Source organism: Pelodiscus sinensis, chromosome 21, assembly GCF_049634645.1.
Source record: "Pelodiscus sinensis isolate JC-2024 chromosome 21, ASM4963464v1, whole genome shotgun sequence".
Classification (NCBI taxonomy): Eukaryota; Metazoa; Chordata; order Testudines; family Trionychidae; genus Pelodiscus; species Pelodiscus sinensis.
Genome location: NC_134731.1, coordinates 8,458,820 through 8,484,567, shown reverse-complemented (window position 1 = coordinate 8,484,567; position 25,748 = coordinate 8,458,820). Strand labels below are relative to the sequence as shown.

The following is a 25,748-nucleotide window of genomic DNA, read 5'->3' as shown; positions in this document are numbered from 1 at the left end:
AAGCCAATATCAGTAAATCAAAGTGTGCCTTTCTGTTAATACTCTCTCATATGTTCTCATTTTATACATCCCTTTACCGAGTCAGAAAGGAGCCCTGGAGTATTTAAGCTCCATTCAGGGATAGCACTGCCATGTATCAAAGTGTCAGGAGACCCACCAGAGATGAAATCTGTCCTACCGCTCTCAAACCACACACACACACACACACACACACACACACACACACACACACTACCTTTGTTGTTGGTCCTACCCCTTGTTTGAATCAGTGGTGCCAGTTCCTGAATAAAGGATAACCAGGCCAAGCAGCCATCCTTTAGCCAGCCTCATTTAAAGTCAGAATGCAGCCAGATGTTCAGCTATAGTGGACACTGATATCCAAGTACAGATTAAACCTCTCTAGTCTGGCACCCTCAGGACCTGACTGGTGCCGAACCAGAGAATTTGCCGGACCACGGGAGATCAATATTCACTAGCAGCATTATCAACACTTCCACTGCTTCCTGGACTTGTAGAAGACATTTAGGGGATAAATGAGAGCTAAACAACAGCACAAAACACAGAGCCAGGACTGGTGGCTGTAAACAAACTTGATGGGACCACGGGAAACATGACCACATCGATGACAAGTGGACATCTGGTTAAGTAAAATCATGCTGGACCACAGATGTTGCTGGACCAGAGTGTGCCAGACTAGAGAGGTTCAACCTGTATCACTAATGTGGTGTTGCATGGAGGATGGGCATTTTTTCACACTTTCTGTCACTGTAAGCAGAGTACTGTATCACTGCCACAAGAAAGATCTCTACCTAGAAAATTACTTGGTCACCTTTTCCCAGCACTAAACAGGACCTCCCCTTACACTCAGCAGTGTAGCAGCAAGGGTGAGGGGGGAGGTCTCTGCAATGCTGTTGAAGTCAATGGGACTAAGAATGTGTTTAAAGTTAGTAAATGCTTATGAGCCAAATTTTCAAAGGTATTTAGGTGCCTAAAGATCCAGATAAGGGAATGTAATAGGGTAGTCGATTAACTGATTAGCAAAAGCTTATAGGTTAATGCTATAGACTACGTGCATTTCCCCCCCCCCCCGCATCCCAACCAGTACATTTTTTAGCAGGCTGGCCAACAGCCCAGCTCAGTCCTGGCTCATGCCAGGTACGGGACCTACCCCTGCTGTGGCTCTGCATTTAAAGTGTATTAGGAGGCAGGCAGGCAGCCAGGCTCACTTCAGGTTCGCGCTGGGTCCAGGAGCTTAGACACCACCCCCCTTGCAGACAGGGGCTGCTGCCACCCATCACTGCTGCCTCTTTATCAGAGGCAGCAGCACAGGGCAACAAGCAGCTGGTCTGCAAGAGGAGCTGGTTTTTAAATTGGCTCCCCTCACACACTAGCTCCTGCCTGGCACCTGGTTGCTGCTGGCCCTGCCCCCGGGGAGTATAGAATAATCGACTAACCAATAAGAATTCATGACATTACTCAACTATTCAATGAACAGATGCCCTCAATTCTGCCTGGAGGCTAGGGATGTTGCAAGTCATTTAATAAGGTCACAGTGTAACCGCTAAAAATTCTTAGTGGCTACACTCACTGCAGTATACATCTTAAACAAGCTTCATACTGCAGAGCCCGCAGCAAAGGCTCCCTGGGAGCAGGGCCACCAGTGCCTGCTGGGTCCGTTCCTGGGAAGGAGGCTTTGCTGCCGCAGCGAAGCCACCTCCCTGGGAGTGGGGCAGAGTTTAAGCATCAGTATCGGTTAACCGGTTAACCTCTAACATCCCTAGAAATCTGCTGGGTCATAGGGCACAGCACACATGACTCTCCCCACCCAACGAAGCCCAGGAGTGGAACCGACTCTAGACGGGAAGAGGAAAAATTCTCTCTAATCGCAGTATTGTGGGTAAGGCACCGAGTGAAGGACAGGAAATCTGGGCCCTGTTCCAAGCCACACCACTGACTTCCCTGTGCCTCACTTTCTCCATCTGTGACATGGAGATAATGGTAGTCCCCTATCTCACAAGAGTAAATTCATTAGTGTCCATGAGCACCCAGTTACCATGGTGATAAACACCATGTAGAAGAGACAAATACATGAATCTCCAGTCTGTGAAGATGAGATACCACCACAGAGACTAGGAACAGGTAGGGTGGTGGGTTGCGGGGAGGGACAGCAATCAAAGAGGAGAACAAAAGATAAAAATAGAGGATTATTTTCTACATCAATGGTTATATAGCCCATTACTATATTGAAATAAGCAGGGGCATGGTACAGTGTGAACAGTAGCAATTACTGTAGTTGAAATTTAACACACACAGTTTTGGATTTTATACCATATACTACTCTGAAGAGCCCGAGTGAATGGCATGATCCTAGTCCAACAAACCTCAGTACAAGGCTCTACTCTGCAAAGTCCTTTTCACCCATATGGAGCCCCACTGATACACAGGGATCTGTCTGTCCACGAAGAGTTCTTTTCAGGCCTGATTGGTGCCTATATTGTACATGATACACTGAATGGGGTGAAATGAGAGACTGGGGTGCAGAAGGGCAAAGGTTAGAGAGATGCAATCACTCAGTCACACCCTGGTGGAAAAACTTATTTTTATATGCATGAAAAAATCGCAACAGTCCTCAAAAGGCAGCATGGTCCAGTCGATAAAACTCCCGACAGGATCCAGAGACTTGGGCTCATCCATTCATCTACTGTGACCTTAGACAAGTCATTTCATCTCTCCGTACATTTCCCCTCCACCCTTTCTCTGTCCATTTAGGCCAAGAGCAGGTAACATATGGCCCGCAAGCCAGATGTGGCCTGTCACCATCCCACGGTCCAGAGGGAATCCGGGGAGACTCCCTGCCTGCCATGGCCCCACACACCACTCAAAGTAGTCGGCTGCAGGGACCACGTGCGTCTCTATGTGCCCCCGGGGGAGGCTTCGCATGCAGCCCCTGCTCCCAGCACATTCTCGCAGCTCCCATTGGCCAGAAACCTGAAAATGGGAGCTGCCTGGGCAGTGTTTGTGGTTCAGGCAGGGCATGGAAGCTTCTCCCCCGCAAGGGATGCATAGACATGGCCCCCTGCAGCTAGCCACTTGGCAGGCAGGGTCCCTCTGGGCTACTGGCTGAGAGCTGCCTAAGGTAAGTACCTCCCACTCAGAACCTCTACCTGGCTCCCCTCCCCCTCCCACACTCCACCTCTTCCTGCACCGAAACCCTCTCCACCTCTCCTACACCCCGACCCCAGGTCACAAATCAAACCCTCTGTACCCCCGTTCCTGCACACACACTCCTCCCAGACTCCTGCACTCCAACCCCCTGTCCGAGGTCTCAGCCCCCTCCTGCCTTAGGTCACAATCCAAATCCCTGCACCCCCTCCTGCACCAGGTTACAACCCCCTCCCAAACCCTGCACTCCCTCCTATATTCCCTCCTCCAGGGCCAAAACCTCTCCTGTACTCATGCCTCCTCCCAGACCCTGCACCAGCTCACAACTCCCTCCTTCATCCAAACTCCTTCCCAGACCCGCTCCTGCACCCCAACCTCCTACCCCGCACTTCCTCCATCAATATCACAGAAGAGTGCGGCCCTTGACCACTCTCCAAAATCTTGGACTCGCCCCCCATTAAAAAATTATTGACCATCTGATTTAGACTGTAAGCTCTTTGAGGCAAGGACTGTGTCACTGCACCTACCCTAACAGACTAGAGCCCACAACTGTAATTCATACAATATGTCCACGTACAGTATGGGTGCACATGCGTAAACAGTTGTTTTTTATGTAATGTATATGGATACAGTGTATGCACCTGATTATGGAAATTATTAAGCAAATCTACTATTGTGCACAGAATACCAAATATAAAGGAAATGGACTTAAATTTTCTATGACTAGTCCATATCTAGCCCCATGATACCCAACTTTAACTGAGGAAAAAAGTTGTTAATCTGGAACTGCAAGCACAACCCTTTTTAATGTTTTCCATATACCCCCCCAGAGTGCATAAGGCATGCACAGACTCACAAACATGGTCAACCCATGTATTTCAACTCTCATATCTTTAACAGAAGTTGAACTTCTGAAATCAGGAGAGAAAAACTTAGAAATGTACTATACAGGGCATCCCCGCTATAAGTCGCCCCGGTATACATCGTTCCGCACTAACGTCGTTGATGCTTGTAAGAACTGATGTATTATAAGTCCTCCCATTCTCTGCTCTTATGCTGTGCTAAATAAACAAACAAAACTGTGTAAATGGAAGTCAGCCATAGGAAAAAAAATTCCCTGCTTTACGTCATTTTGCCATACATCGACATTTTTTGGAACGCATCTTGGATGTATAGTGGGGATGCCCTGTATTGCCATTGAAGAATGTGCAAAGTACCTACCTAACTGCTTCCATTCAATAAATAAATTAAATAAATCCACAGCCATAGTTTTTATTAAACTCAGTTATTAAACAAAAAGTATCTTATTAGACATATGTGTTTATCTGAACATTCAGATAAAAAGAGAGTATTTTCGTTCTTTTTAAATGACTCCGAGACTGAAGTTAAACTATAGGTCAAAATGACACTCAATACATTGGCCTGAGAACAATACTTCTCATTCATATCCACAAGCCAGCCACTTGCACTAGTCATCCCCAGCAATTAATCCCCCAAGAAACACGTTTGATTAAATCTTTTCAAGCAAATCCTTTGCTTTGCTTTTGTTAGTTCACTTCTTGTCAACATCTATTAAAATATGCCTTTAATTCTCCCACAATCTTAAAAAACACCGATTCCACTGTCTTCAACTTTAATCAACTGTATGGCCGGCATTTTTCATTTCATAATAATGTGCTGTTTGGAATTCAAGAGGCAGGCTCAACATCAATCATTCGGCAAGAATTTTTCCACTGCAATAAATATGCAAATGAGGAAAGCCAGTCAGTCGTATTTCAGGCCCGACTTGCTAGTGTTTTAAAAAAGACACAAATTTATTAATTGCCGTTGGCCAGCGGAATCCTATTACTTTGGGCATTGATTACAAAGCTGTGTGAGTGATTATTGTGCAACTCGCGGGCTATCCAGGCATGAGGAAAAATTATTAAAGCAAGGCAGAGATTATCAACTCAGAATAACAATAAGCCTTAACATTTTAGGCCTTTAACTTCTTCAACAAAGAATTACGCGAGAGCTCCACTGTATCATAATTCTGAAGTCTGTCAGTATTACTGTTGGAGCTTGTTCTTATGTTCCCCACAGCAAAACAATGTTACCTGTCGAGGTGGGGGGGGAGGAAAGGGAAAAGAGACCCTGCAGGTGACACATTCCTTAACATGAACCATATGGACAATAGTTTTTTGTTATTCCCATGATGCGGCCAACTGCTAGGGGAACAATCACAATATGGGGAATCTAAGACTTCCACTGTCATGAGGCTATCTTGGAATGTTGCAAGACCTTTTATGCTCCTCATTCCCTGTTCGATTACTTGCTCCAAAAAAAACCCACCACCAACAAATGTTACAAGATTAAAAATACAGGGGTAAGTGTAAGAAATGACTCATACAGCCTTCTGCCTTGGATACACTAGCGGTTAGCTACAATCTTTTTGGAAGCAGAGAACTGAATGGCCTGATATTCAAGATGCTAAATGGCTGTGTATACATCCTCCATGGATTTCAACTGGATTGTAGCGACACAGCCCATCTGAAAACCAGGCCAGAAGAGCTTTGGAAGATAATGGAAGTTACACACCTTTGGTGCCACCATAAGCCTTTGCCTACTGGAGTAAAGAGTGCTAGCAAATGACAGCTAGTGCATTTCATCCCCTGACCAGAGTCCAGTAAAAGGTCTATGCCCCCACTTAAGCCCTAAGCGTATATCTACCATGCAGCTAGAAGATGCGATTCCCAGCATAGACTCAAACAGAGCTAGCTTGAGGTTTCTGCTGGCATTGGGAGTCACAGCTCCCAGCTACTTAAGTGGGATTCTAGGATTCAAGTGATGCACAGGTGCTATGCTGGCTTTCTTTAGAGGAATCAACTCCACCAATTTTGCACAAAGCACCTAGTACTTCCATTCATATAGTCACACACATCCATGGAGTAATTTAGCCCACTGACTTCGACACTGCTACTCAACTGAATACACCCAGTAGGATAGGGATAGAAGAAGCCTCTGAAAAGTAAAATGAAAATCAAACCACACAATAAAATAAGGCAGGGTTTGGTATGCAATGATATTATTGGGCATGGGTGAAAAGAAAGAAGGAAGAAAAACACTTAAAAGCCAAGATTCACTGCCTTAGCTCCACCATCTTCCTTTGAAATTGATCTAGGCCAGAAAGGGTGCAAGGCTTATAAAACAGAAATGTTATAAAAGGGATGTTGTATGTTACTATAGATCTAAAGATGGCAACACTGTGTATTAGAGCCCTACTGAGATAGGAGTGCCTAGCTATTGGTGCACACGGGGGAAGGGAGTACGAAGGAAAGCAACATTTCATAGTTCTACAGATTTTGACCTCCTGTGTAACACAGGAAAACAAACTACTGTACACTGATCAAGACAAGACAAGAGTTTGTCACATGTGAGTTTTTAATCTCCAGGGAGCTGGCTAACACATTCACACATGCTAGTCTGGATGCTCCACAAACCTTTGTTCCTGTGCGTATTGGAACAAAGGATTGTGGCGCATCATCTACATGAGTATGTACAAGCTTGTTAACTAACTCAAGTTAAATTGGCAGTCAAACCATTCTAATGCAGGCAAACCTTTTCTGTGCACCACACACACACACACACACACACACACAATTTCAGCTGTTTCCAGTGCTAACAATTACGAAGATAACCTTTAAAATGTGAGCTTTTCAACTTTCAATAAGGATGGGGGAAGGAAATGCACATGTTTTAAATCTAAGGACAACAATCTGTTAAATAAGATTGAACAAAAGACGCATCCCTGCAAGATTTTCTTTAACAACCCTGAACTCTGTACCAAATAAATACATAAATCTTGTGTGTTGCACTTCTCTAACATGATCACCAAACACTTTACAATTAATCTTGCCTCCAAACATCTACCTTATCAATTCTAAGACCCTGATCCTGCAGCAAGATTTGAGTGGGAAGAACTGCATACTTGTATGGCACCCACTGCAGAATCAGGTTGTGTGTCTGTCTCCTCAATTAAAACTTTAAGGGTGGTCAAGATATTGAAACAACTGAAGAGGTCTATCTTTCTCCTAACTATAACTTAGTGGCTTGGCTTGAAACTGAAATCTGTATCTTTGAGCACGCTTCTTACTAGAGACATGAAATACCTATTAATCAGTTAACCCTTTAAATGTTATGTTTAACCAGTTAACCAATTAAATGGGATCAGGTAGGGCTGCTCCAGCCCACCAGTTAACCATTCACATCCCTATTTCTTATGACATGCCCTCACATCTCACAGATGCATCTCTATGTTAAATGGCTGCCCAGGAGCAGGGGACAAACTGGACTTTTGATTCATTTTATGTCTCAGCAACACCAACCACTCTATCAAGAAAAAACAAAAACAAATGGTCTGGTAGCACTTTATAGACTAACAAAACATGTAGATGGCATCATGAGCTTTCGTGAGCATGGCCCACTTCTTCAGATGACTGAAGTTACCTATCAAGAGACAGGTTTGCAAGGGAAAAAAACTGCACATAGTTGGTCAGATCTAGCACCCACTAAAGTCAATGGAAAGTCTTCGATGGACTTGAGTGGACTTTGGCTCGGGTCCACTAAGAAAGTTACATGGGATACATAATCAGAAAAAAGGGCTGGAAAGTGACATTTTGGGCCTACCAACCTTATCCACCTCTCTTTAAATGAAAGAACATATTCCAGTACGTGGTGCAGTGCAAAGCTTTGTTATTTGCCAGGGTTTCCAGACAAAACCTATCAACTGAGCTAATTTCTTTTCACTGGCTTAGCCAGACCTCAACGATCGAAATCCAACACTGGACTCAAGAGCTGCCCTTCCAGGCACAAGCAAGACTCCATTTAAGATCTTTGGGACAGAAATATGACTGTTTGACTCCGAGTGGCAAATGACTTAACCAGTCTTTGTCTCAGTTTCCTCCATTTCTGGAAAACAGGAATAATGGAACTGACCCATCCTTGTATAAATCACTGAGATCCTCAGCTACAACTACAAAGAACAATGGATAATTAGGCTATTTCTGTTTTAAAAGTTAGAGCTTTGTTTAAGATAATAAGAGAGTATGGCTGGAAGGAACTACTGGGAGTTCACTTCAGCTTCATTCAATTCACATTTCATTCAGAAGCTCTTCACTGACTAAATATATACAATACCAAAAATAAGGATAGCACTGGGGCAGAGGGGATATCCATCAGAGACAAACATCATGCTCCACATCAGGCTGGGAAGGTAAATATTTTGCCAAGGATACTGGAACACCCGGTCTCTTCTAGAAAGTGTCGTGGCAGCTCCAAAAACTAAACCAGAGCAGATGGGACCTGGGTCTCATCCAAAAAGACTCATGCTCAGTCAACTGGTTGGTAGTCAATTTATCTAGCCATTACGGGGCTGAGGTGGTTTCCTTAAACATGAATACATGTTCACAAAAGGGCTGTTCTCTGCAGGAATAGAGAAACGTGTTCTTAGGGGCTTAGTTGTAGAAATATCTACACTGGAAATTTAAAAAAAGATAAATATTCAAAGAAATGCCAGTAAGAAACCCAACAAAAATACCCCTTAAAAGATACTAAGAGTGAAACAAGAACCAACCAGGTCAATACCCTGAAATATTCTCCCCCTCACCACCTCCTCTCCATCACAGGCCCTCTCATTAAAGTTGCTGGATGATAAAATGGATCAGCACACTGCTGAATCATGCTCCAAGTTTGGGAATAAATGACCATCCTACATCCTTCACACTTCCTGCAATGTGCCCTCGCCTTTAAACTGGGATTTCCAGTGGTCTGGCTTCATGCAGTGAATATTAAGAATCATTTACACATAAGCGGGATGCATGGTTCATTTCATTCCCTACACCCCTCCATTTTAAAATCTGCAGCAGAGTTTTCAGTCTGCTATACTGGAAGGCTTAAGAAATTGAGGAAAGGGGGAGATGCGTCACAGAACTTAGGTTCAGTTTGCCTCAAAGTACGCAGCTGGTTACTGAGAACAGATCCACCAGCCAGATGATTTAATAGAACAAGACTGCCTTGGAGTTTAGAGGTTCAGTCCATGAACAGTATATTCAGTTGTGCTGAGAAAAGACTAGTGGTTTGGTATTCTGAGATCATGTCTCATTCATAATAGGGATGTAAGCAAGTAGTTGAGTTGACTACTCACATTCTCTCCCCCATCCCCCCGGTTGCCTCTGTATCAGAGGCAGCGGAAGCAGGGGGAGCCAGAGCTGGTGGGAGCCAACTTAAAAGTCAGTTTCCCCCAACACCATCTCCACAGTGCCACCTCCCTCCCCTGCTACTGCCTCTATTAGAGGCAGCAGCATGGGGGCAGGAGGAGAAACAGGGGAGGCTGCCGTGAAGTAGCCTCTGCTCCCAGCCCCTGTCCGCAGGGGGTCCCAGCTCCCCCCCCCTCCCCCGGCTCAGTCCCAGCTTGCGCTGGGTTCGGGAGCGACCCCCCCGCTGCGGCTCTGCAGTTTAAATGTAGGAGCCGGGCTGCCCACCCAGCTCTTACTACATTTAACCTGTACAGCCACAGAAGGGGTAGCTCCGAGACCCAGCACCCAACTCCTACTACATTTAACCTGCAGAGATTGAGTGCCTTCCCCGATCGACTAATAGTGTACTAAAAAATTCTATCGACTACACGATTATAGTTAAATACCCGTTTCTTAACATCCCTAATTCACAACTGGGATGGCTTCCCCATCCTACCAACATGCTGCATGATCTGACGCATAATAACGGTGAAGCAGCAAAAGAGGTCTTCCTTTACCAAAAAGTGATGAAGGACTCAAGACTACAAATGCTGAAGATCACAACCCTATCAACTCAGGCTGTGATTTGACGGGTGCCAGTTTGACAAAGTCAATACCCAAAGAGGTGGCATGCAATGAAAACCCACATAAAACAAATGCTGTTCCCCAGCATATGGGGAGGGGGCTCTGTTCCACTGGATGTGATGTATTGGTGAACACATGTGGGTCAGAAGCCTGGAGATTAAGAGCCCATAGTCATTTTCTCACAAAGCCATCCCTGGGCGGAGGCTGGGGGGGGGGGGGCCGGAAGAGGGAGAGAAGGGATAGGACCTGGGGCACTCCCCTCCCCCACAGACCTTTCCTCTTTTCCCCCTGCCCTGGCTAGCCCAACCGGGGAAATTTTGGGGGGCCTGGCATAGGGCAGCAGCAGCAGGGTTTTCCCCACCACACAAAGACTCCCAGTGGTGCTGGGAGCAGAGTGGCCTAGCAGCCTGCTCTGCTGCATCCTGCTTCTCCGAATAATCCCATAGGTCCTGTCCGTAGGACATTTGGGGTGGCTGCTGAGGGGTGCCAAAAGTGCAAGGCCTGGGGTGGCCAACCGCGAACCATCCTATGGACTGGCTCTGCCTCATAAGATGGGGTTAACCCATCTATAATGGCCAGATCCCAATTCAGGTAGTTAATGTAAACTGCATTGTCGCCTCAAGTGAGAGAGTTCTCCTCCCTCATTTCCCAACCTCACACTAATCCGCTGTGCAGAAAAGCTGCTCCATCTCCACCCCAGACATGGCAGCATTTCCATGATGGGCCCAGCAATCCGACTGCAAAGGGCTTTTCAGGAAGGAAGGCCAATAGCCCCTTGCATACCACAGAGCATGATACAGCTCCAGATTTGGGCAGCTACTAGCACACCCTCAGAAGCTGTATTATCGCACCTTTTTAGCTCTACTTTTCCATGCAATGCAATGAAATGGCAACCAGTGACTGCTGTACCGGAGATATGTAACACTTGAAGGAGATGAATAAATCAGAATGAAATACAGGTTAATCTGTAACTACTGGACTTTGGATTTAAGTGACCTACAATAAGCTTATGAGAACAGAAGTTCCTTTCCCACATATTTTATCTGCAACTCACACTCTGCCCCCCCTCTTCAGCCAAAAGCCACCTCCGTGTGAAGGGCTAGCAGAAGGTCTATTGCACTATTTTGAGTCCTGTTTTGAGAGCTAATGCCTGGTCTGTACTGCAACGTTTTGCCAACATAGCTATGTCAGCTATGAGCGGGTGGGGGGGGGGGGGGGAGAAAGGGAGAAATCTCACCCCTCACTAACATAACTATGCTGACAAAAGCTTCAGTGTAGTTACACTGCATAATTAGATCACTTATATCAATTTACCTAATAGGGAAAGACTGTAAATATGCCAGCAAAATTCTTTCTGTTCACTTACATGGCATTGCCACTAGAGGGCTCTGCCAGCACAGCTGCACTGGTCACACCTCTGTCCTGTAGACATGGCCTTGGATGGGGCATACATGTCTGATGGCCCTCTACACTCCTCAGTTGACATTTACTGAAGGAGGAGAGCAGGCTCTAAAAACTAGTCTTCTGACATCAAACACAATCACATGCTTCAGGGTTCAAACTATATCACCTCAAGGGCCAGGAAGGAATTTACCCTACAGAGCATTGCAAGGAGCATTCTTTTGGGAAGGTGGAAAAGCAGCAGTCTTCAGCATCAGATATATGCTGGAGACAGGATGTCAGGCATGGAAGCCTTCGCTGTTCACAGAGATGGTGGCTATTAGTTTAGGGAACAAGGGCCACTTAGCTTGCCCAATCCTGCCAAGGGCTGGACACCCTTCCAAATCCCAGACTTCAGTGTGAACTCAGCTCCTTGCTCAACTAGCTCCCATGTGAACCATCAACACTCCATCCCAAGGAGCCCTTTTTAGAGGGCATTATGAAAAATGCTAGCAAGGCTTTCCTTTTGTTAACATGCTTTCCTCTGACACAAAGTGCACATGGCATACCAGGTCAATTTCCCTTTATCTCAGAGCCACTAGGAATACCATGGGATCCACAGGTGAGGAAAATAAAATGCCTGTGATTTTACAGAACACAAACTGAGGCAGACATACTTTTTAAGATTCCATTGTGAGATGGGCGAGAAAAAGACAACACACTTCTCCAGCAGAATTGATAATACTTGTGCCTATGGAAGAGAAGAGTCTCTCTCTTTCCCACTGATCAAAGGCTCTGACCTAGTGGTTCTCAACCAAAGGCACGTACTCCTGGGGGTACGCAGCGGTCTTCCCTCTGTTCTCATAAGCTTACTGTGCATCAACTCATCTAGAGATCTACCTAGTTTTACAACAGCCTATATGAGAAGCACTAGCAAAGTTAGTACTAATATTTCATACACTGACTTGCGTATAGTGTCCCATATACTTTATTTGTGTTTCTCACCCTGGTGGGGGGAGGGTGTCATGATTTATTTTATAATTACAGGCAGTCCCCGGGTTACGTACAAGATAGGGACTGTAGGTTTGTTCTTAAGTTGAATTTGTATGTAAGTCAGAACTGGTACATATTGTAGGGGAAGCTCTAGCCAAACATTTCTCCAGAGCTCAGTTTTATTCTCCCACACCTCACTTCCCTCAGTCCTTTATTCTCAAGCTGAGGTGTCTGCTGAGAAAAGCCGCTCTGCGTCTCCCTGGTCTGCTGGGGGGAAGGGGGCGGCGCTAGCTTCGCTTCTCCCTGGTCTGCTGGGAGGAAGCAGCTAGTGCGGGTTTGCCTCACCCCGTTTGTAAGTAGGGATCTGATGTAAGTCGGATCCATGTAACCCGGGGACTGCCTGTATATGGCAAAAATGAGAACATATGCAATTTTTCAGTAATAACAAGCTGTGACATTTCTGTACTTTTAGGTCTGATATTGTAATCAAGTAGTTTTAATGTGAGGTAAATCTTAAGAGTACGCAAGACAAATCAACCTTCTGAAAGGTGCACAGTCATCTGGAAAGCTTGAGAACCGCTGCTCTGGACAACTATGTGGCAAAGCTGACTGTCCTGAAAACATTTGTGTTGTTCCACTCAAATACTTATGATGGGTAGGTATGAACCCTACAATATGAATGGCAAATGCATTAGATACAAAAGTCCAGGGTTTTATTTTGTAACTAAATAAGAAACTCTGCCAAACTTCTCCATAGCTCCATAAAACTTCAATAGTTAGTATTTGAGGCCTCCGCCATGGTTCCCTCACTTAGCAATATCGAAGGGCTTGTCTTCACATGAAGCTTTGCGCACCACTGTAGCACTTGAGCGAAGATATTATTATGCTGACATATGAGCTTCTCCAATCGGTATAGCATGAGTGCTGGTAGCTATGTTGAGGATATAGCACTGTCTAAACCAAGGGTTAAGTTGGTGTAACTTTCTTGCTCGGGGTGTGGATTTTTCACACCCCGGACAACATAGTTTTACTCAATGATGTAATATCCCTGTTAATCAGTTAACCAGTTAAACGATCGGTTTGCCCAAAATTTAACTGGTTAACTAAAGCGGGATCCCGGGCTGGGGACCAGTCCAGCCTGGCTGGAGCAACCTCCAGCCCATGGGGTCACACTCCCAGCTCTTCTGGCTCCCAGCCCCTGCCTTCAGGGCACCCATGGACAGAGGCTGCTTCAGATGATAGCAGCCCCTGTCCACGAGGGGTTCCCTGTGGGGCTGGCACAGCCCCCTGCCACCGCAGGCAAGGAGATGCTCCAGCCCCACCCCTTGTTACCAGTTAACCAGGACTGGTAAGCATTATCCATGTAGGGTGATGCTTACCAGTTAACCTTTCACATCCCTGATACGGATATAAATCTGCAGAGTAGAACTGCATGGTCAAGAGTACTAAAGAAGCTACAATGAAGAAAATAATAGACTTAAGGGGAGAAAATACTAGACTCGGTTTTTGCCTCTTGCCCAAGTCTGATTATTTTCTCCATTTCCTTTCATTGGTCCACTGATGCTTCTCTTGAGCTTACGATGGTGAAAGAAGCAAGAGAGAATTCCAACAGCTCTTCATATGCCACTGACAGATGGAACCACAAGGCAGGAACAAAAAAAGATTACTGTCATATAAGCTTTATGGAATTACTGAAAAGTCTTAAAGTTAAAAAGAAAACACAGATACCCATTCTTTAAAAGTCTCGTGTTTTCCATTAACATCTTGCTTTTTGTAATAACCCAGCTTTGATTTTACCATTCTTTTAGCTCCAGATCCCGCCAACTACTAGTTATGAGATTAATTTGTGCTGTTTAAAAGCTGGGATTCCCAGCTGTTTTCCAACAGCATAAAGTATTGGTTTCTAGCTCTACCAGTTTTTGAAATCTCATCCATTTCTAAACGATAGATATATAAAAAAAAAAAATCAGGTTCACAGTGAAGTGGGAGGGGATTATGGGAAAGCAGGATGTTAATTGGAACAGTGAGATATTGTAACCTATCAGGGCTATAAAAAATGATGAGAGTCACAGCTATGAAAGGACATAGAGAGCATCAGATTCTAGCTCTTGTGGATGAAGAGAGATCACGTCTTGTAGCTCTCATTGCTCCCTCGCACTAGCTATACTTTTCTGGCAATGAATCAAGATTTAACATAAGCAGTCCCGATCCCCGGAACTGTTTAATTTTTGACCCCTGAATACTGCCATCACCATCCCACTTTGATTATTCCTTGCCCTTTTGAGGGAATTACACATTCCTGTGGAACCATCAAGGAGAACGGAGCTCTTCCAAAACAAAGACAAAACACAGAAGACCATTAACTGCAAGTGTGAAATCTATGTGGAGACGCAGCACAGAAACTTGCACCCTGGTCTCCTTTTTTATGTAAATAATGGAGGGATCCTGCGGGAACTTGCCAGGGATTGGAATTTTTAATTAATGGGTCTCTTTAATGTGCAAATCAGGAGCAGGCTGCAAGTTCTGACTTGCATTGATTATTAAAAAAAAATTAATTGAACGTGTAAAATCCTAAATACAGGCAGCATCTCATGTCCTGGACCAGACTAGAAGATACGGTGCAAGAGAATACAAATCTATCTTGTGGAAACAGACCACTCCCAGCAAAATTACCTTAGAAATTTAAGCTATGGGAGTTTCTGTATAGAGAGCATTAAACATTTGCACTATATTCACAGAGCAACTGCTGTAATTGCGGTAGCATGAAAAGACCACGAAGACTTCTTCCATGGAAGCAAAGCAGGAATAAACATGAGCTCTATTACCAAAGACTGATCGCCAATTGATATGTAAAAAAGAAGGAAAAAAAACCAGGAGCATAATTAAGGATTTTTTAAAAAATGAAATAAAAAGTAAGACAGTGCAAACAAAGCAATGCTGTCTCTTTAAACAGAAACTCATCCTATATAAATTATGGCCATAAACTTTTCCTGCAGTGCAGCCTAATTAATTCTTGTTCTATACACAAAGGGAAATGCTGGGTGACAAATGGGTGTGAGGCTTGAAAGCTGCCAGGTCTGCAAAACATTTTCTACTTCAATTTATAAGCAATTTTGCAGTAAATCATCCACCAGAACCTGAGATCTCAGGCATCTGAGAATGTCCAAGCCCCGTTAGATTGCTTACCAAAAAGAGAGAGTTTAAAAATCTCTCTTTTTCAGTCCTAATTTGGAAATTGTACATGACCCTGTTATTTCTGCCTAGGTTTGGTTTTTACACGACAAACAAATCTTACAGATGAAACTTTACCACAGGCTCTTTAATACTATTACTTGAGCCCTGCGTGGATACAAAATTGGCATCCACATCTGCAAAAATGATCTGTGGATATCTTCAGATGTAGATACCCACAGATATAAAGTGAATATCTGCAGATGTGCAGGGCTCTAACTATTGCCCAAATCCCTAACAGAATTGTACCATCTCATTCAGACATACTGGAAAGAGGAAAGGGTCATATTGGCAAATGTAAAAAGACCATTTCTCCATCCAAAATGTTCATTCTTTCTCTGGGCAGAAAGGAAGCATGGAACACTACAAGCAATGGATACACTCGAGAAAAGCTAACAGATAAAAGATTAATTAAAATATTAAGGGTCAGATTTTTATAAAGGCACAAAAAAACAGAGTTACTTCTGTTGACTTTCAATGGCTCTTTGTGCCATTGAGGGAAGAAAGCTCCTCTGAATGTCCAATTGCCTAGGATTTTGAATTTGATATTTTTGTACCCAATCGCTTCATGCTACTTGAAGCACCAGCCCACTTTTTTCCTTTTAAAAAAGGCCACATGAAACTAACTAAAACCCAATGTAATGAAGGATTTCTTCCACTAATTTGGAGAGAAGCATGTGTGTGGCTCAGCCATCCCTAGGCAGAACGTAATCCAATTCAAAACTCTCATTTCATTGCTATTTTCGCCATCCAAAAATCTTGTCTCTCAAGACTGGAGCATACCGCCGAATGACAGAATTCAGCAATATTAATACTTAGTATTTATGAAGCTCTTTCCCATCCTCAAAAGGCTGTTAGCTACTTTAATCCTCAAAAACCCTTATGTAAAAATCCTTGTAGATTCTTCTGGTTAGGAAACAGGAGGCTGAGTGACCTGCCCAAAGCTACGTCATGAATTAGTGGCAGAGTTGGGGTGAGAATTCAGAGCTCTCCAGCCTTATGCCCAGCCCACTAGACCAATTTAAAAAAGAGTCATTCATACAGAAGCCATTTTTATTTCTATTCCAACATTAAATCCCTTGATCTGGTCATAATTGGGACTTTTATTAGACGCTGATTTATACTAAAATAAGCTAGCCATCAGAAATGGAATTAGGCCCATACTGCATCAACTCAAGAGGCAGTTTTTTATAATTACAGTGGGCAATGCCTTTTGAATTTCACCAGGTGATGTCTATTGGCTTCAAAGGTCACGTACAAATTACCATAAGCACAAAAGCTCTAGAAGCAAGAATGTAATACATTGCAGAGGTTGTCCACACGACAAAGCTCCAGCTCCTGATTGGCTACTGGTCAACGAAGTACCGAACGAGAGCTCAGATTCATTCGTTTAATGCCCCGCACATCAAAGTGAGGGGGAGATGGCTCTTTACTGTTTAACACAATGGGCCTTCACATCTTTTTGCAAAATCCTTCAGGATCAAAAGGCTCACCGAATCATTAAACCAGAAGCCACAGTTCATACTGGAGAACTCTGCAGTAACCACTGCTAATCAAAAGTCACTTCGTAAACAAAAAATATATACACGTTGTGTATGGATATTCTGGCTAACGTGGGCTTCATTCTGCAAAGTCATTGGTTTTCACTCTCCAGAGCTTCAAAACCCAAACCCTTCAAGTGAACAAGAGATGCTCTCATACTTCAAATTACATTTTAGAAGTAGGACACACTGGACCAGTGAAGGGAAACTGGGTTACTGAGTGGGCCGCATGAGTGGCCCTCCTTTTTATCTCACTGGGCTGCAAGACTGTCATAACCAAGATAGTCTCCTGAGATAGGTTAGTTTTGCTAACTGTGCTTGTGTACCTAGAATTTGTGGGGGGTGCCGATTGAACCATAGCAGAGCTTTGATCGGGTGCGATCAGTACGCACCTCACTTCATGTGGCCTTGCTTTAAATGTTTCATTTTTGTAATACTGGTAGGAAAAAAAGCTACATGGATGAAACCCAGCAGAATCCGTCACCCCTGTTCATGGGCAATGATAAACAAAATGTCTCGGGGGCCACACATAGAACCCCAATGGGCCACATGCAGCAGGCCAAAGGTTGCCTACCGCTGTTCTGGACCAACTTTGCAAAAGACATAATTAGGTAACTTCTCAAACTATGCTAGTCCACAGGGATTATACTGTAGTAGGGCTATGTTTATGCTGCCCCCTCTTGCACAAAAAAGATGCAAATGAGGCAAAGTGTGGAAAATCACCGTTCCTCATTTGCATAATTAACAAGGCTCTGTTTTTGCGCAAGAGGCTTTTGTGCAAAAACAGAGCCTTGTTAATTATGCAAATGAGGAACGGTGATATTCCACTTTGCCTCATTTGCATTTTTTTTTGCACAAGAGGGGACAGTGTAGACATAGCCTAGTAGTTAGAGAATGATCTTTGTATCACAGTACTCAGCCCCATAAAAGGGAAAGATATAGGCTGAAGACCAGGGATGTATCAGGCATTAAACTGGCATTACAAGAGTGATCTCGGTGTACAGCCAGTGTAACAGTGATCCAAGTCTGTTGACTGCTTAGAAATCAACCACAATGAAAAGCCACGAATCTTATTAAGTACTAATTTTATCACTGTGGTCAGTTAGAACAGGAGTAGGCAATCATTTTTAATTGGGGGCCACTCCAAGATTTTGGAAAGCAGTCAAGGGCCACACTTCTTTACGGAGAAAGTGCAGGATTTGGGATGGAGGCTGAGTGCAGAAGGAAGCTCTGGGCAGAGGATTGGGGTGTATGAGAGGGTGTGAGGTCGGAGAGGGAGTTTGGGCAAAGTAAGGGGTTGTGACCTGGGGTAGGGGATTGAGGTGCAGGGTCCAGGAGGGAGTAGAGTTGCAGGAGTGAACTTTGACCCAGGGGAGAGGTGCAGCAGGGGGTGCAGGATCTGGAAGGGAATTGTGACCTGGGGTGGAATGTATGTGCAGAGGATCTGAGTGGTAATCTAGGCCAGGAGGGGGCAGGGAGTTCAAAAGTGGGAAGGGCTGGGGTGCAAGAGGTAGGGGCTGGGGTGCCAATGGCAGGCTCTGGCCAGGAGTCACTTACCTTAGGCAGCTCCTGGTCAGCAGCTCAAGAGGTTCCCTGAGGCAGGCTCCCTCCTGCAGCAGTGCCAGGCTGCTGAAGGAGGTTCCTTCTGTGGGCAGCTCAGGGTCGTGCATCCCTAGGGGGCGAGAGACTTCATACACTCCCCCAGGCCAATCATTGCAGCTGGAAGTGGGGCCTGAGAAGCACGTGAACTCTCTCACCCCCTGCCAGGTGCCTAGAGGGAGCCGCTAGCCGTTTTGAACAGATAGCAGCAACCTCTACGCGCCGTGTGCCCCTGGTGTGGAAGGAGACCGCACACTCCCCCGCCCCCAGGCCAATCAGGGCCAGGGGCAGTGCACAAAGTCTCTTCCCCCCACCCTGCCAGGGGCATGCCTCACTGTTTAAAACAGCTGGCGGCTCCTTCTAGGCACCACACACTCCTCGCTGAGGGAAGCTGCCAACCATTTTGAAGAACCTTGGGGTCGCAACAGGGTGGGCTGCAAGCCAGATCAAATGGCTTGGCAGGCCAAATCCAACCAGCAGGCCATATCTTGTCCACCCCCGAGTTAGAAGATGCCGGCCCATATACCAAGCAAGTTGACCCCAACTTGATCCACACTTCTTAAGTCAAAAATATGCAACAACTTTGCTCGGTAGTGACAACATTAGTAAGTCACAGACCAATACAGTGCACCTCGTTTAAAAAAAAAAGAAACGTTTACATCCTATATTCATTACAAATTATATCAAGAGAAATGGAATTTCATCTTTGTCCTTTACAGTAGTAGAAAACACTAAACAAGAGATGATTTAATGAGAAAGTTCCTGAACTCAATATTGTTAAAAATCAATTACAAGGCACCATAAATTCATATAGTGCTTTACTAACATAGATCAAGTTCCCTGCCCTGAAGAGATTAACGGATAAACATGACATGACCTCTGCCACAGATGCTTTAACAAGCAAAAATACAAAATACTGGATTCCCTTGGCAATGCACCAAGTTTAACCTATTTGATACACTCGTAGAACCTAAAGATGAAAAAGATCTACAAGATTTCTAGCCTACCACCTTTGAAGCAATGCAGCATTGCTCCCCCTAATGCACTCTCAAGCTACCTTTCAGAGGCCCATGGAATAGAGTTTCTAGTGCTTTTCTAGAAGACCATTTTACAACCTAATAAAGCTAGGAACTGCCAGACACAATCAAACCTGTGGTCCATCTATTTCAGTGCTATCCTCAACAGCAGCCAGCACTATGTGCTTCCAAAGAAGATGCACAGAACCCCACAGTAATCAGAGGAGGGATAATCTGCAACACAGAGGTCTCATTCTAGTAATTACAGATTGTCTTAAACCAAGAGACGTAAGATTTGCTTTCACGGCCACAATTCGCTAACATTCACTCGTTAACCATGCTGGCACTCGATCCCCCTTTGAATCTTATGAAGCTTTTTGCCCCCACAGCACCTTTGTTAAAACGCTTTTATTGAGATTTAATCTAAATCTCTCTTTTCTAGTATCATCCCGTTAGTCCCAGCTATAATCCCTGGTAGCACCCAAGTCCTCTCTTTTCTTGGTTAAATTAAATACAGGACAAAAAAGTGAACGTAAGGGCATGGCAACCCTACATGCCAGATCAAAGGGCAGCGATTGATCAAACAGAGGACGATGTACTGCTTCTAGTAGAGAATCATCTTCTGCTGAGCACTCTCCTGTCGACTCCAGTACTCCAACAGAAAGAGAAGTGTACGTGGAGTCAACAGGGGAGCCTCTGCAGTTGACTCGCTGCACCAAAGACATTGCATTAAGTAGATCTAAGTACACTGACTTCAGCTATGCTATTCACAAAGCTGAAGTTGCGTAACTTAGAGCAACGGCCCACAGTAGTGTAGACTAGGCCTAAGACGTCAGAAATATAAATCTATAGTATTACCACCTCTCCTGGCCAGGTTACAGAAAAGGGGTGGCAGATGACGTAAAAATCACAAAGCAGTTATTGAAATAGGGATGTTAAATGTAAATGAACCAGTAAGCATGAGGCTTTACCAGAATGCTTACCAGTTAACCAGCCCTGGCAAGTGAGCTCTGCTAATGGCCAGCCACAACAGGCTGAAGCAGCCTCGTCTGCGGAGGGTCCAGCTGGCTGGGCAATTGGGCCCCATTGCTACAGCAAGACCTCATGGCCAAAATGGGGCCAGTGATCCAAACAACAGGACCCAAGTTAAAATGGTTAACCATTAAGCGCTGTCATTTAATCATTTGCCTGTTTTGGCATCCCTATTATGAAACAGTAGATTTCCTTTTAACATGCCCCGACCACTAAAATATTAACATCTCCCCTATGTTGTCTTTGTATTATATTATATTCCATGTGCTTGGATGTATTTTGCTTATGGGAAATATCAAAATGTCAACCTTTGTTTCTGTTAAAGGTCTTTAATGATATTGCATTTTAGACCTGTAATGAAACATGGCACTTGCTGCAGTTTGTAATGCATCTCATTAAATACATTAATAACATGCATTTCACTAAAAGGTCAGCTTAGTATTATTGGGAATTTGCCTTTCCCACCCCACTCCCTCTTTACTACTTCATTTAAAGCAGCAGAACTAACCTGAATATACAGTAAACTTCCGATAATCCGGCACCTTTAGGACCCAGGGGGTGCCGGATTATCAGAAGGGGGGGCTATGAGGGGTCTGGAGTGGGGTGGGAGGGGATGCCACCCCAGACCTCTCATAGCCCCCCCTTACGATAGTCCGGCTCTGCCCGAGGCGTCCCTGATTCAGCTGCTCCTGGTCAGTTTCAGCAGCAGGGATGCCTGCAATAGAGCAGCTGAGGTGCTGCGGGGTTGGTCCCGTAGCGCTGCCCTTCGGGGCTGCGGGACCAACCCGGCAGCACCCCAGCTGCTCTTGGGGACGCCTGGGGAAGAGCAGCTGGGGTACTGCCTGGTTGGTCCCGTAGCGCTGCCCTTCGGGGCTGCGGGACCAACCCGGCAGCACCCCAGCTGCTCTTGGGGACGCCTGGGGAAGAGCAGCTGGAGTGCTGCCGGGTAGGTCCCGCAGCGTCAAAGGACGGCGCTGCGGGACCAACCCGGCAGGACCCCAGCTGCTCTGCCCCAGGCGTCCAGATTCAGCCTGCTGGTGAAACTGACACAGCTGGTCAGTTTCAGCAGCGGCTGAATCCCGACGCCTGGGGCAAAGCAGCTGGGGTGCTGCCGGGTTGGTCCCGTAGTGCCGCCCCTCAGCACTGCGGGACCAACCCGGCAGCACTCCAGCTGCTCTGCCCCAGGGGTCCCCAAGTCAGCCGCTGCTGAAACAGATCAGCGGCTGATTCCAGGAAGCCCGGGGCAGAGCAGCTGGGGTCCTGCCGGGTTGGTCCCGCAGCGCCGTCCTTTGGTGCTGCGGGACCAACCTGGCAGCACTCCAGCTGCTCTTCCCCAGGCATCCCCAAGAGCAGCTGGGGTGCTGCCGGGTTGGTCCCGCCGCCCTAAGGGGCGGCGCTACCAGACCAACCCGGCAGCACCCCAGCTGCTCTGCTCCCGGCTTCCGCGATTCAGCTGCTGGTCAGTTTCAGCAGCAGCTGAATGGGGGAAGCCTGTCCGGCTGCCCCAGCACTTCCGGGTTCCTGATGGTGCCGAGCTATCAGGAGTCCCGGAGCATTGGATGCCGGACTAATGGAGTTTTACTGTATAAAGCACCTCACTTGCTGCAAGCAGAGATATGATAAGTAGTTAACATGTTCAGATCTTTAGGATGGGCTATTAGGTTCAGTCAGAGGCTGACTCCGGGTCAGGATTTAGGTTCAGATTTGATAGTGCCAAAAGGTCATAGAATCATAGAACACTAGATCTGGAAGGGACCTTGAGAGGTCATCAAATCCAGTACCCTGCCCTCATGGCAGGACCAAGCACCATCTAGACCATCCCTGATAGATGTCTACCTAACCTGCTCTTAGATATCTCCAATGATGGAGATTCCACAACCTCCCCTAGGACCTAGGAAATTTATTCCAGTGTTTAACCACCCTGACATAGTTAGGAAGTTTTTCATGAACAGGTGCTAGATAGTCCTGTTTTTTGTTCCAGATACACCAGACTAACACGGTTACATTTCTATCTCAGGTCTTACAAGGATTCTGCCACTCTAAGCCAAAATCTCACAGGGGTCTGACATTATTACAGCCACCCATTAAATTGGACATGAATATACAGGCCCGGGCAAAGGATTTGCGGGGCCCAAGGCAGGATGCTGGGAGCAGGGCCCCAGGCCTGCCGGTGGATGGTGAATACTCAGCAGCACAGGGCCCCAAAAGAGTGGGGACCGAAGTATTTGCCTTGCTCACCTTGCCCTAGGGCCGGGCCTGTGAATATAGGCACATTTCAGAAGGAGGCTGAACACAGAACCAATACCAAAGGGCTGGCTGGGATCTGCCGAAATGGCAATCAAAAGGTAATGCTTTACAGTGGGGTGTTGTCTTTGATGAACTATAAGGGTCTACAAGCTGGAAAATATCCAGAATCAGGAAGAAAGAATCTTGACTTAAAGAAACAACCGTCTCAGTGATCTTTTAAATGGCTTGGTGCATTCATTCTCATAATTTAAAGTGGCAGAAGAAGAGGCTAATGTACACGTAGTTCATTATTTTTCATTACTAGGGTCCAAAAATACTCCTGTTGAAATCCACTTTCCTCTCTTATACAGAACAGTTAAACAGGTTTGATGAGCTTTGATTTCCTTCATTATTAGGTAACAATGGCCTGATCCAAAGCCTACTGAAAGTCAACGGCAATGAGTTCTGAGTGCATAGTGTTTTACAGGTGCATCTTATGCATTTTATTTGCCACCTCTTAGAGAACCCACTGAAAGCCTTACCTGACCAATATCTCCTTAAAGACTAACAAAACACGTAGATGGTATCATGAGCTTTTGTGGGTACAACCCACTTCTTCATGTTAGTCTTTATGGTGCTGCTAGACCATTCGTTGTTTTTTAAGTTTTTCCAGTTATAGACTAACTCAGCTACCCCTCTGAAGCTTCTGACCAATATCATTAAGAATATTACCGTTGTGGGGTTTTGTTTGTTAAATAGTTGAATCAGGCTCCTAACTGAATGGATACTTACTACCCTGTCAGACAGCAAGCACCTGGCAACTCAGACATGGGCAACATTACACCAGGATATAGAGAGTCTCATGATTTGGCAACTCTCTGCCTCACAGCATGAAGTTTGTGTCAGATGGTGTAGTGCTGCCTACGGACTAGACACAGAAAGAGAAATCAACCTTTTCCAGAAGGTATCCTCTGCGGAGGACAGATCACGTAGGATGCAGCAGACCAAGACTCTGCTGAACTGTTAAGCAATCACTTGTAAGGTTTAACAAGAAAAAAAAAGAAAAAAAAAAAAAGAAACCTTCATTCACCCTGAAGGGCTACATGGAACTCTAGTGGTAATGCTGCTGAAGTCAGTGTGGCCACAAGGGGTGTGCCTAGACTACAGGGTTTTGTTGACAAAAGTCGACTTTTGTCGACAAAACTATACCTGCGTCTACACTACCACCGAGTTCTGTCGACAGTAAGTCGACAGAACGCAGCAGTTTTGTCAATAGCGTTAAACCTCATTCCATGAGGAATAACGCCTTTTGTTGACAGAGTTCTGTTGACAAAAGGTGCTATTGCATCCACACTGTGCTTTTTCAAAAGAGAGTGTCTAGACTCTGTCGAAAAAGCGGCTTGCTTTGTCGAAAGAACTGGCTGTAGTCTAGATGCTCTGTGTCAACATAGGCTTTGTCAATAGTATCTGTCGACAAAAGCCTGTAGTCTAGACGTACCCTTGGTGAGGCACCATAGTGCTAAGTAACCACCACCAAAGGTAAATCCAGCCCAATACATATGGATAAGGGCACAGATTTACTTAGACTATGAGCTCTTTGGGGGCAGGAACGGCCTTTGGTGCTGCATAAACACACAACAAACACAACGGGGTCCTGGTCCATCTCCAAGGGGCTACCACGATATCAGTAAATAATAAAACTTACGATTTATATGACAAGAGTTTGCATCTTTCAAGTCCTGTCTCTCTCACATCAGTGACTTGCAATTTAGCCCAAATACACTTGGATGGGACCGTCACCTGAGCCTTCAAACTTGATCCCTAATTAACGACAGGGTTGCTATTATAGGGCACAAATCCCTGTCTCCGTGGTTGAAGATAATGGCTCCCTTTGACTCCAAGCCTCTGCCAGCCCACAACTGAGCACACAACCTGGGTCTCCCTGCCAACAGAGTCTATGGATCTGACACCAAACAGACAGACTGAAAGCTACTTACTGTTCTTGAGTGCGCTGGCAAACTCTTGCCCCCCTTCCTTTTTAAATGCCGGGAATATATCTGGCTGTGGAAGCTGGTTGGCCGTTAAAAGCGCTTTCTGAAGTTTGATTCTCCCTTCTAACAGCTGGTCCCACAGGGCTTTAAAACACAGAGGAAATGAAAAGTGGATTACATTGCCAGAACATTTATTCACTTACTTTCCTGTGGTCCTGCCTCCTAAGACTCCGTGAATCAGGACGCATCAGCCACCTCACTCTGCTCTCCTTCCTCAGCAGCACTTTCCTATGTCAACCACACTTTGCAAATGGAGACTCATGATTTAATGGGACAACTAGACAGTGGCCTAAAAGCTTCTCAAGGCTTCTGTTAAAATTTGCAAGAGAAATTTAAATTAAGGAACGGCCAAAGCCCAGGTTAAATACAGCTCCATCATTTGACGTAAAAATTGCCAAACAGCAAGGAGACGGCACGCAGCACCAGTTCAGCTGCCACATATTATATCATGCCCTGCAGGGCAAAATCTGGGCTCCAGGGAGGATGGGACCTGTGATGGGGGTAGGGTATCAACTACAGAATCTCCACAAGGAGGGAGCAGACAATCAGCATGTCATGATTAACACCTGCACTGACGGGTTGTCATCAGCAAGCTAGAAGCTTCTGGGTTAGCTGAGACAACTAGCCATAGAGGCCAATGAAGACATCTTTAATCACTAT

At 45.4% G+C, this 25,748-nt stretch overlaps 1 protein-coding gene across 2 annotated transcripts in view; it reads right to left on the bottom strand.

The window, feature by feature from the left end:
- AATF (apoptosis antagonizing transcription factor) overlaps positions 1-25,748 on the bottom strand; it is a 109,001-nt gene that overhangs the window by 70,527 nt on the left and 12,726 nt on the right. For both annotated transcript variants that reach the window (XM_075904775.1, XM_075904776.1), the window contains exon 4: positions 25,035-25,172. In XM_075904775.1, the coding sequence (XP_075760890.1) occupies positions 25,035-25,172 (138 nt within the window). The remainder of the gene's footprint in view (positions 1-25,034; positions 25,173-25,748) is intronic.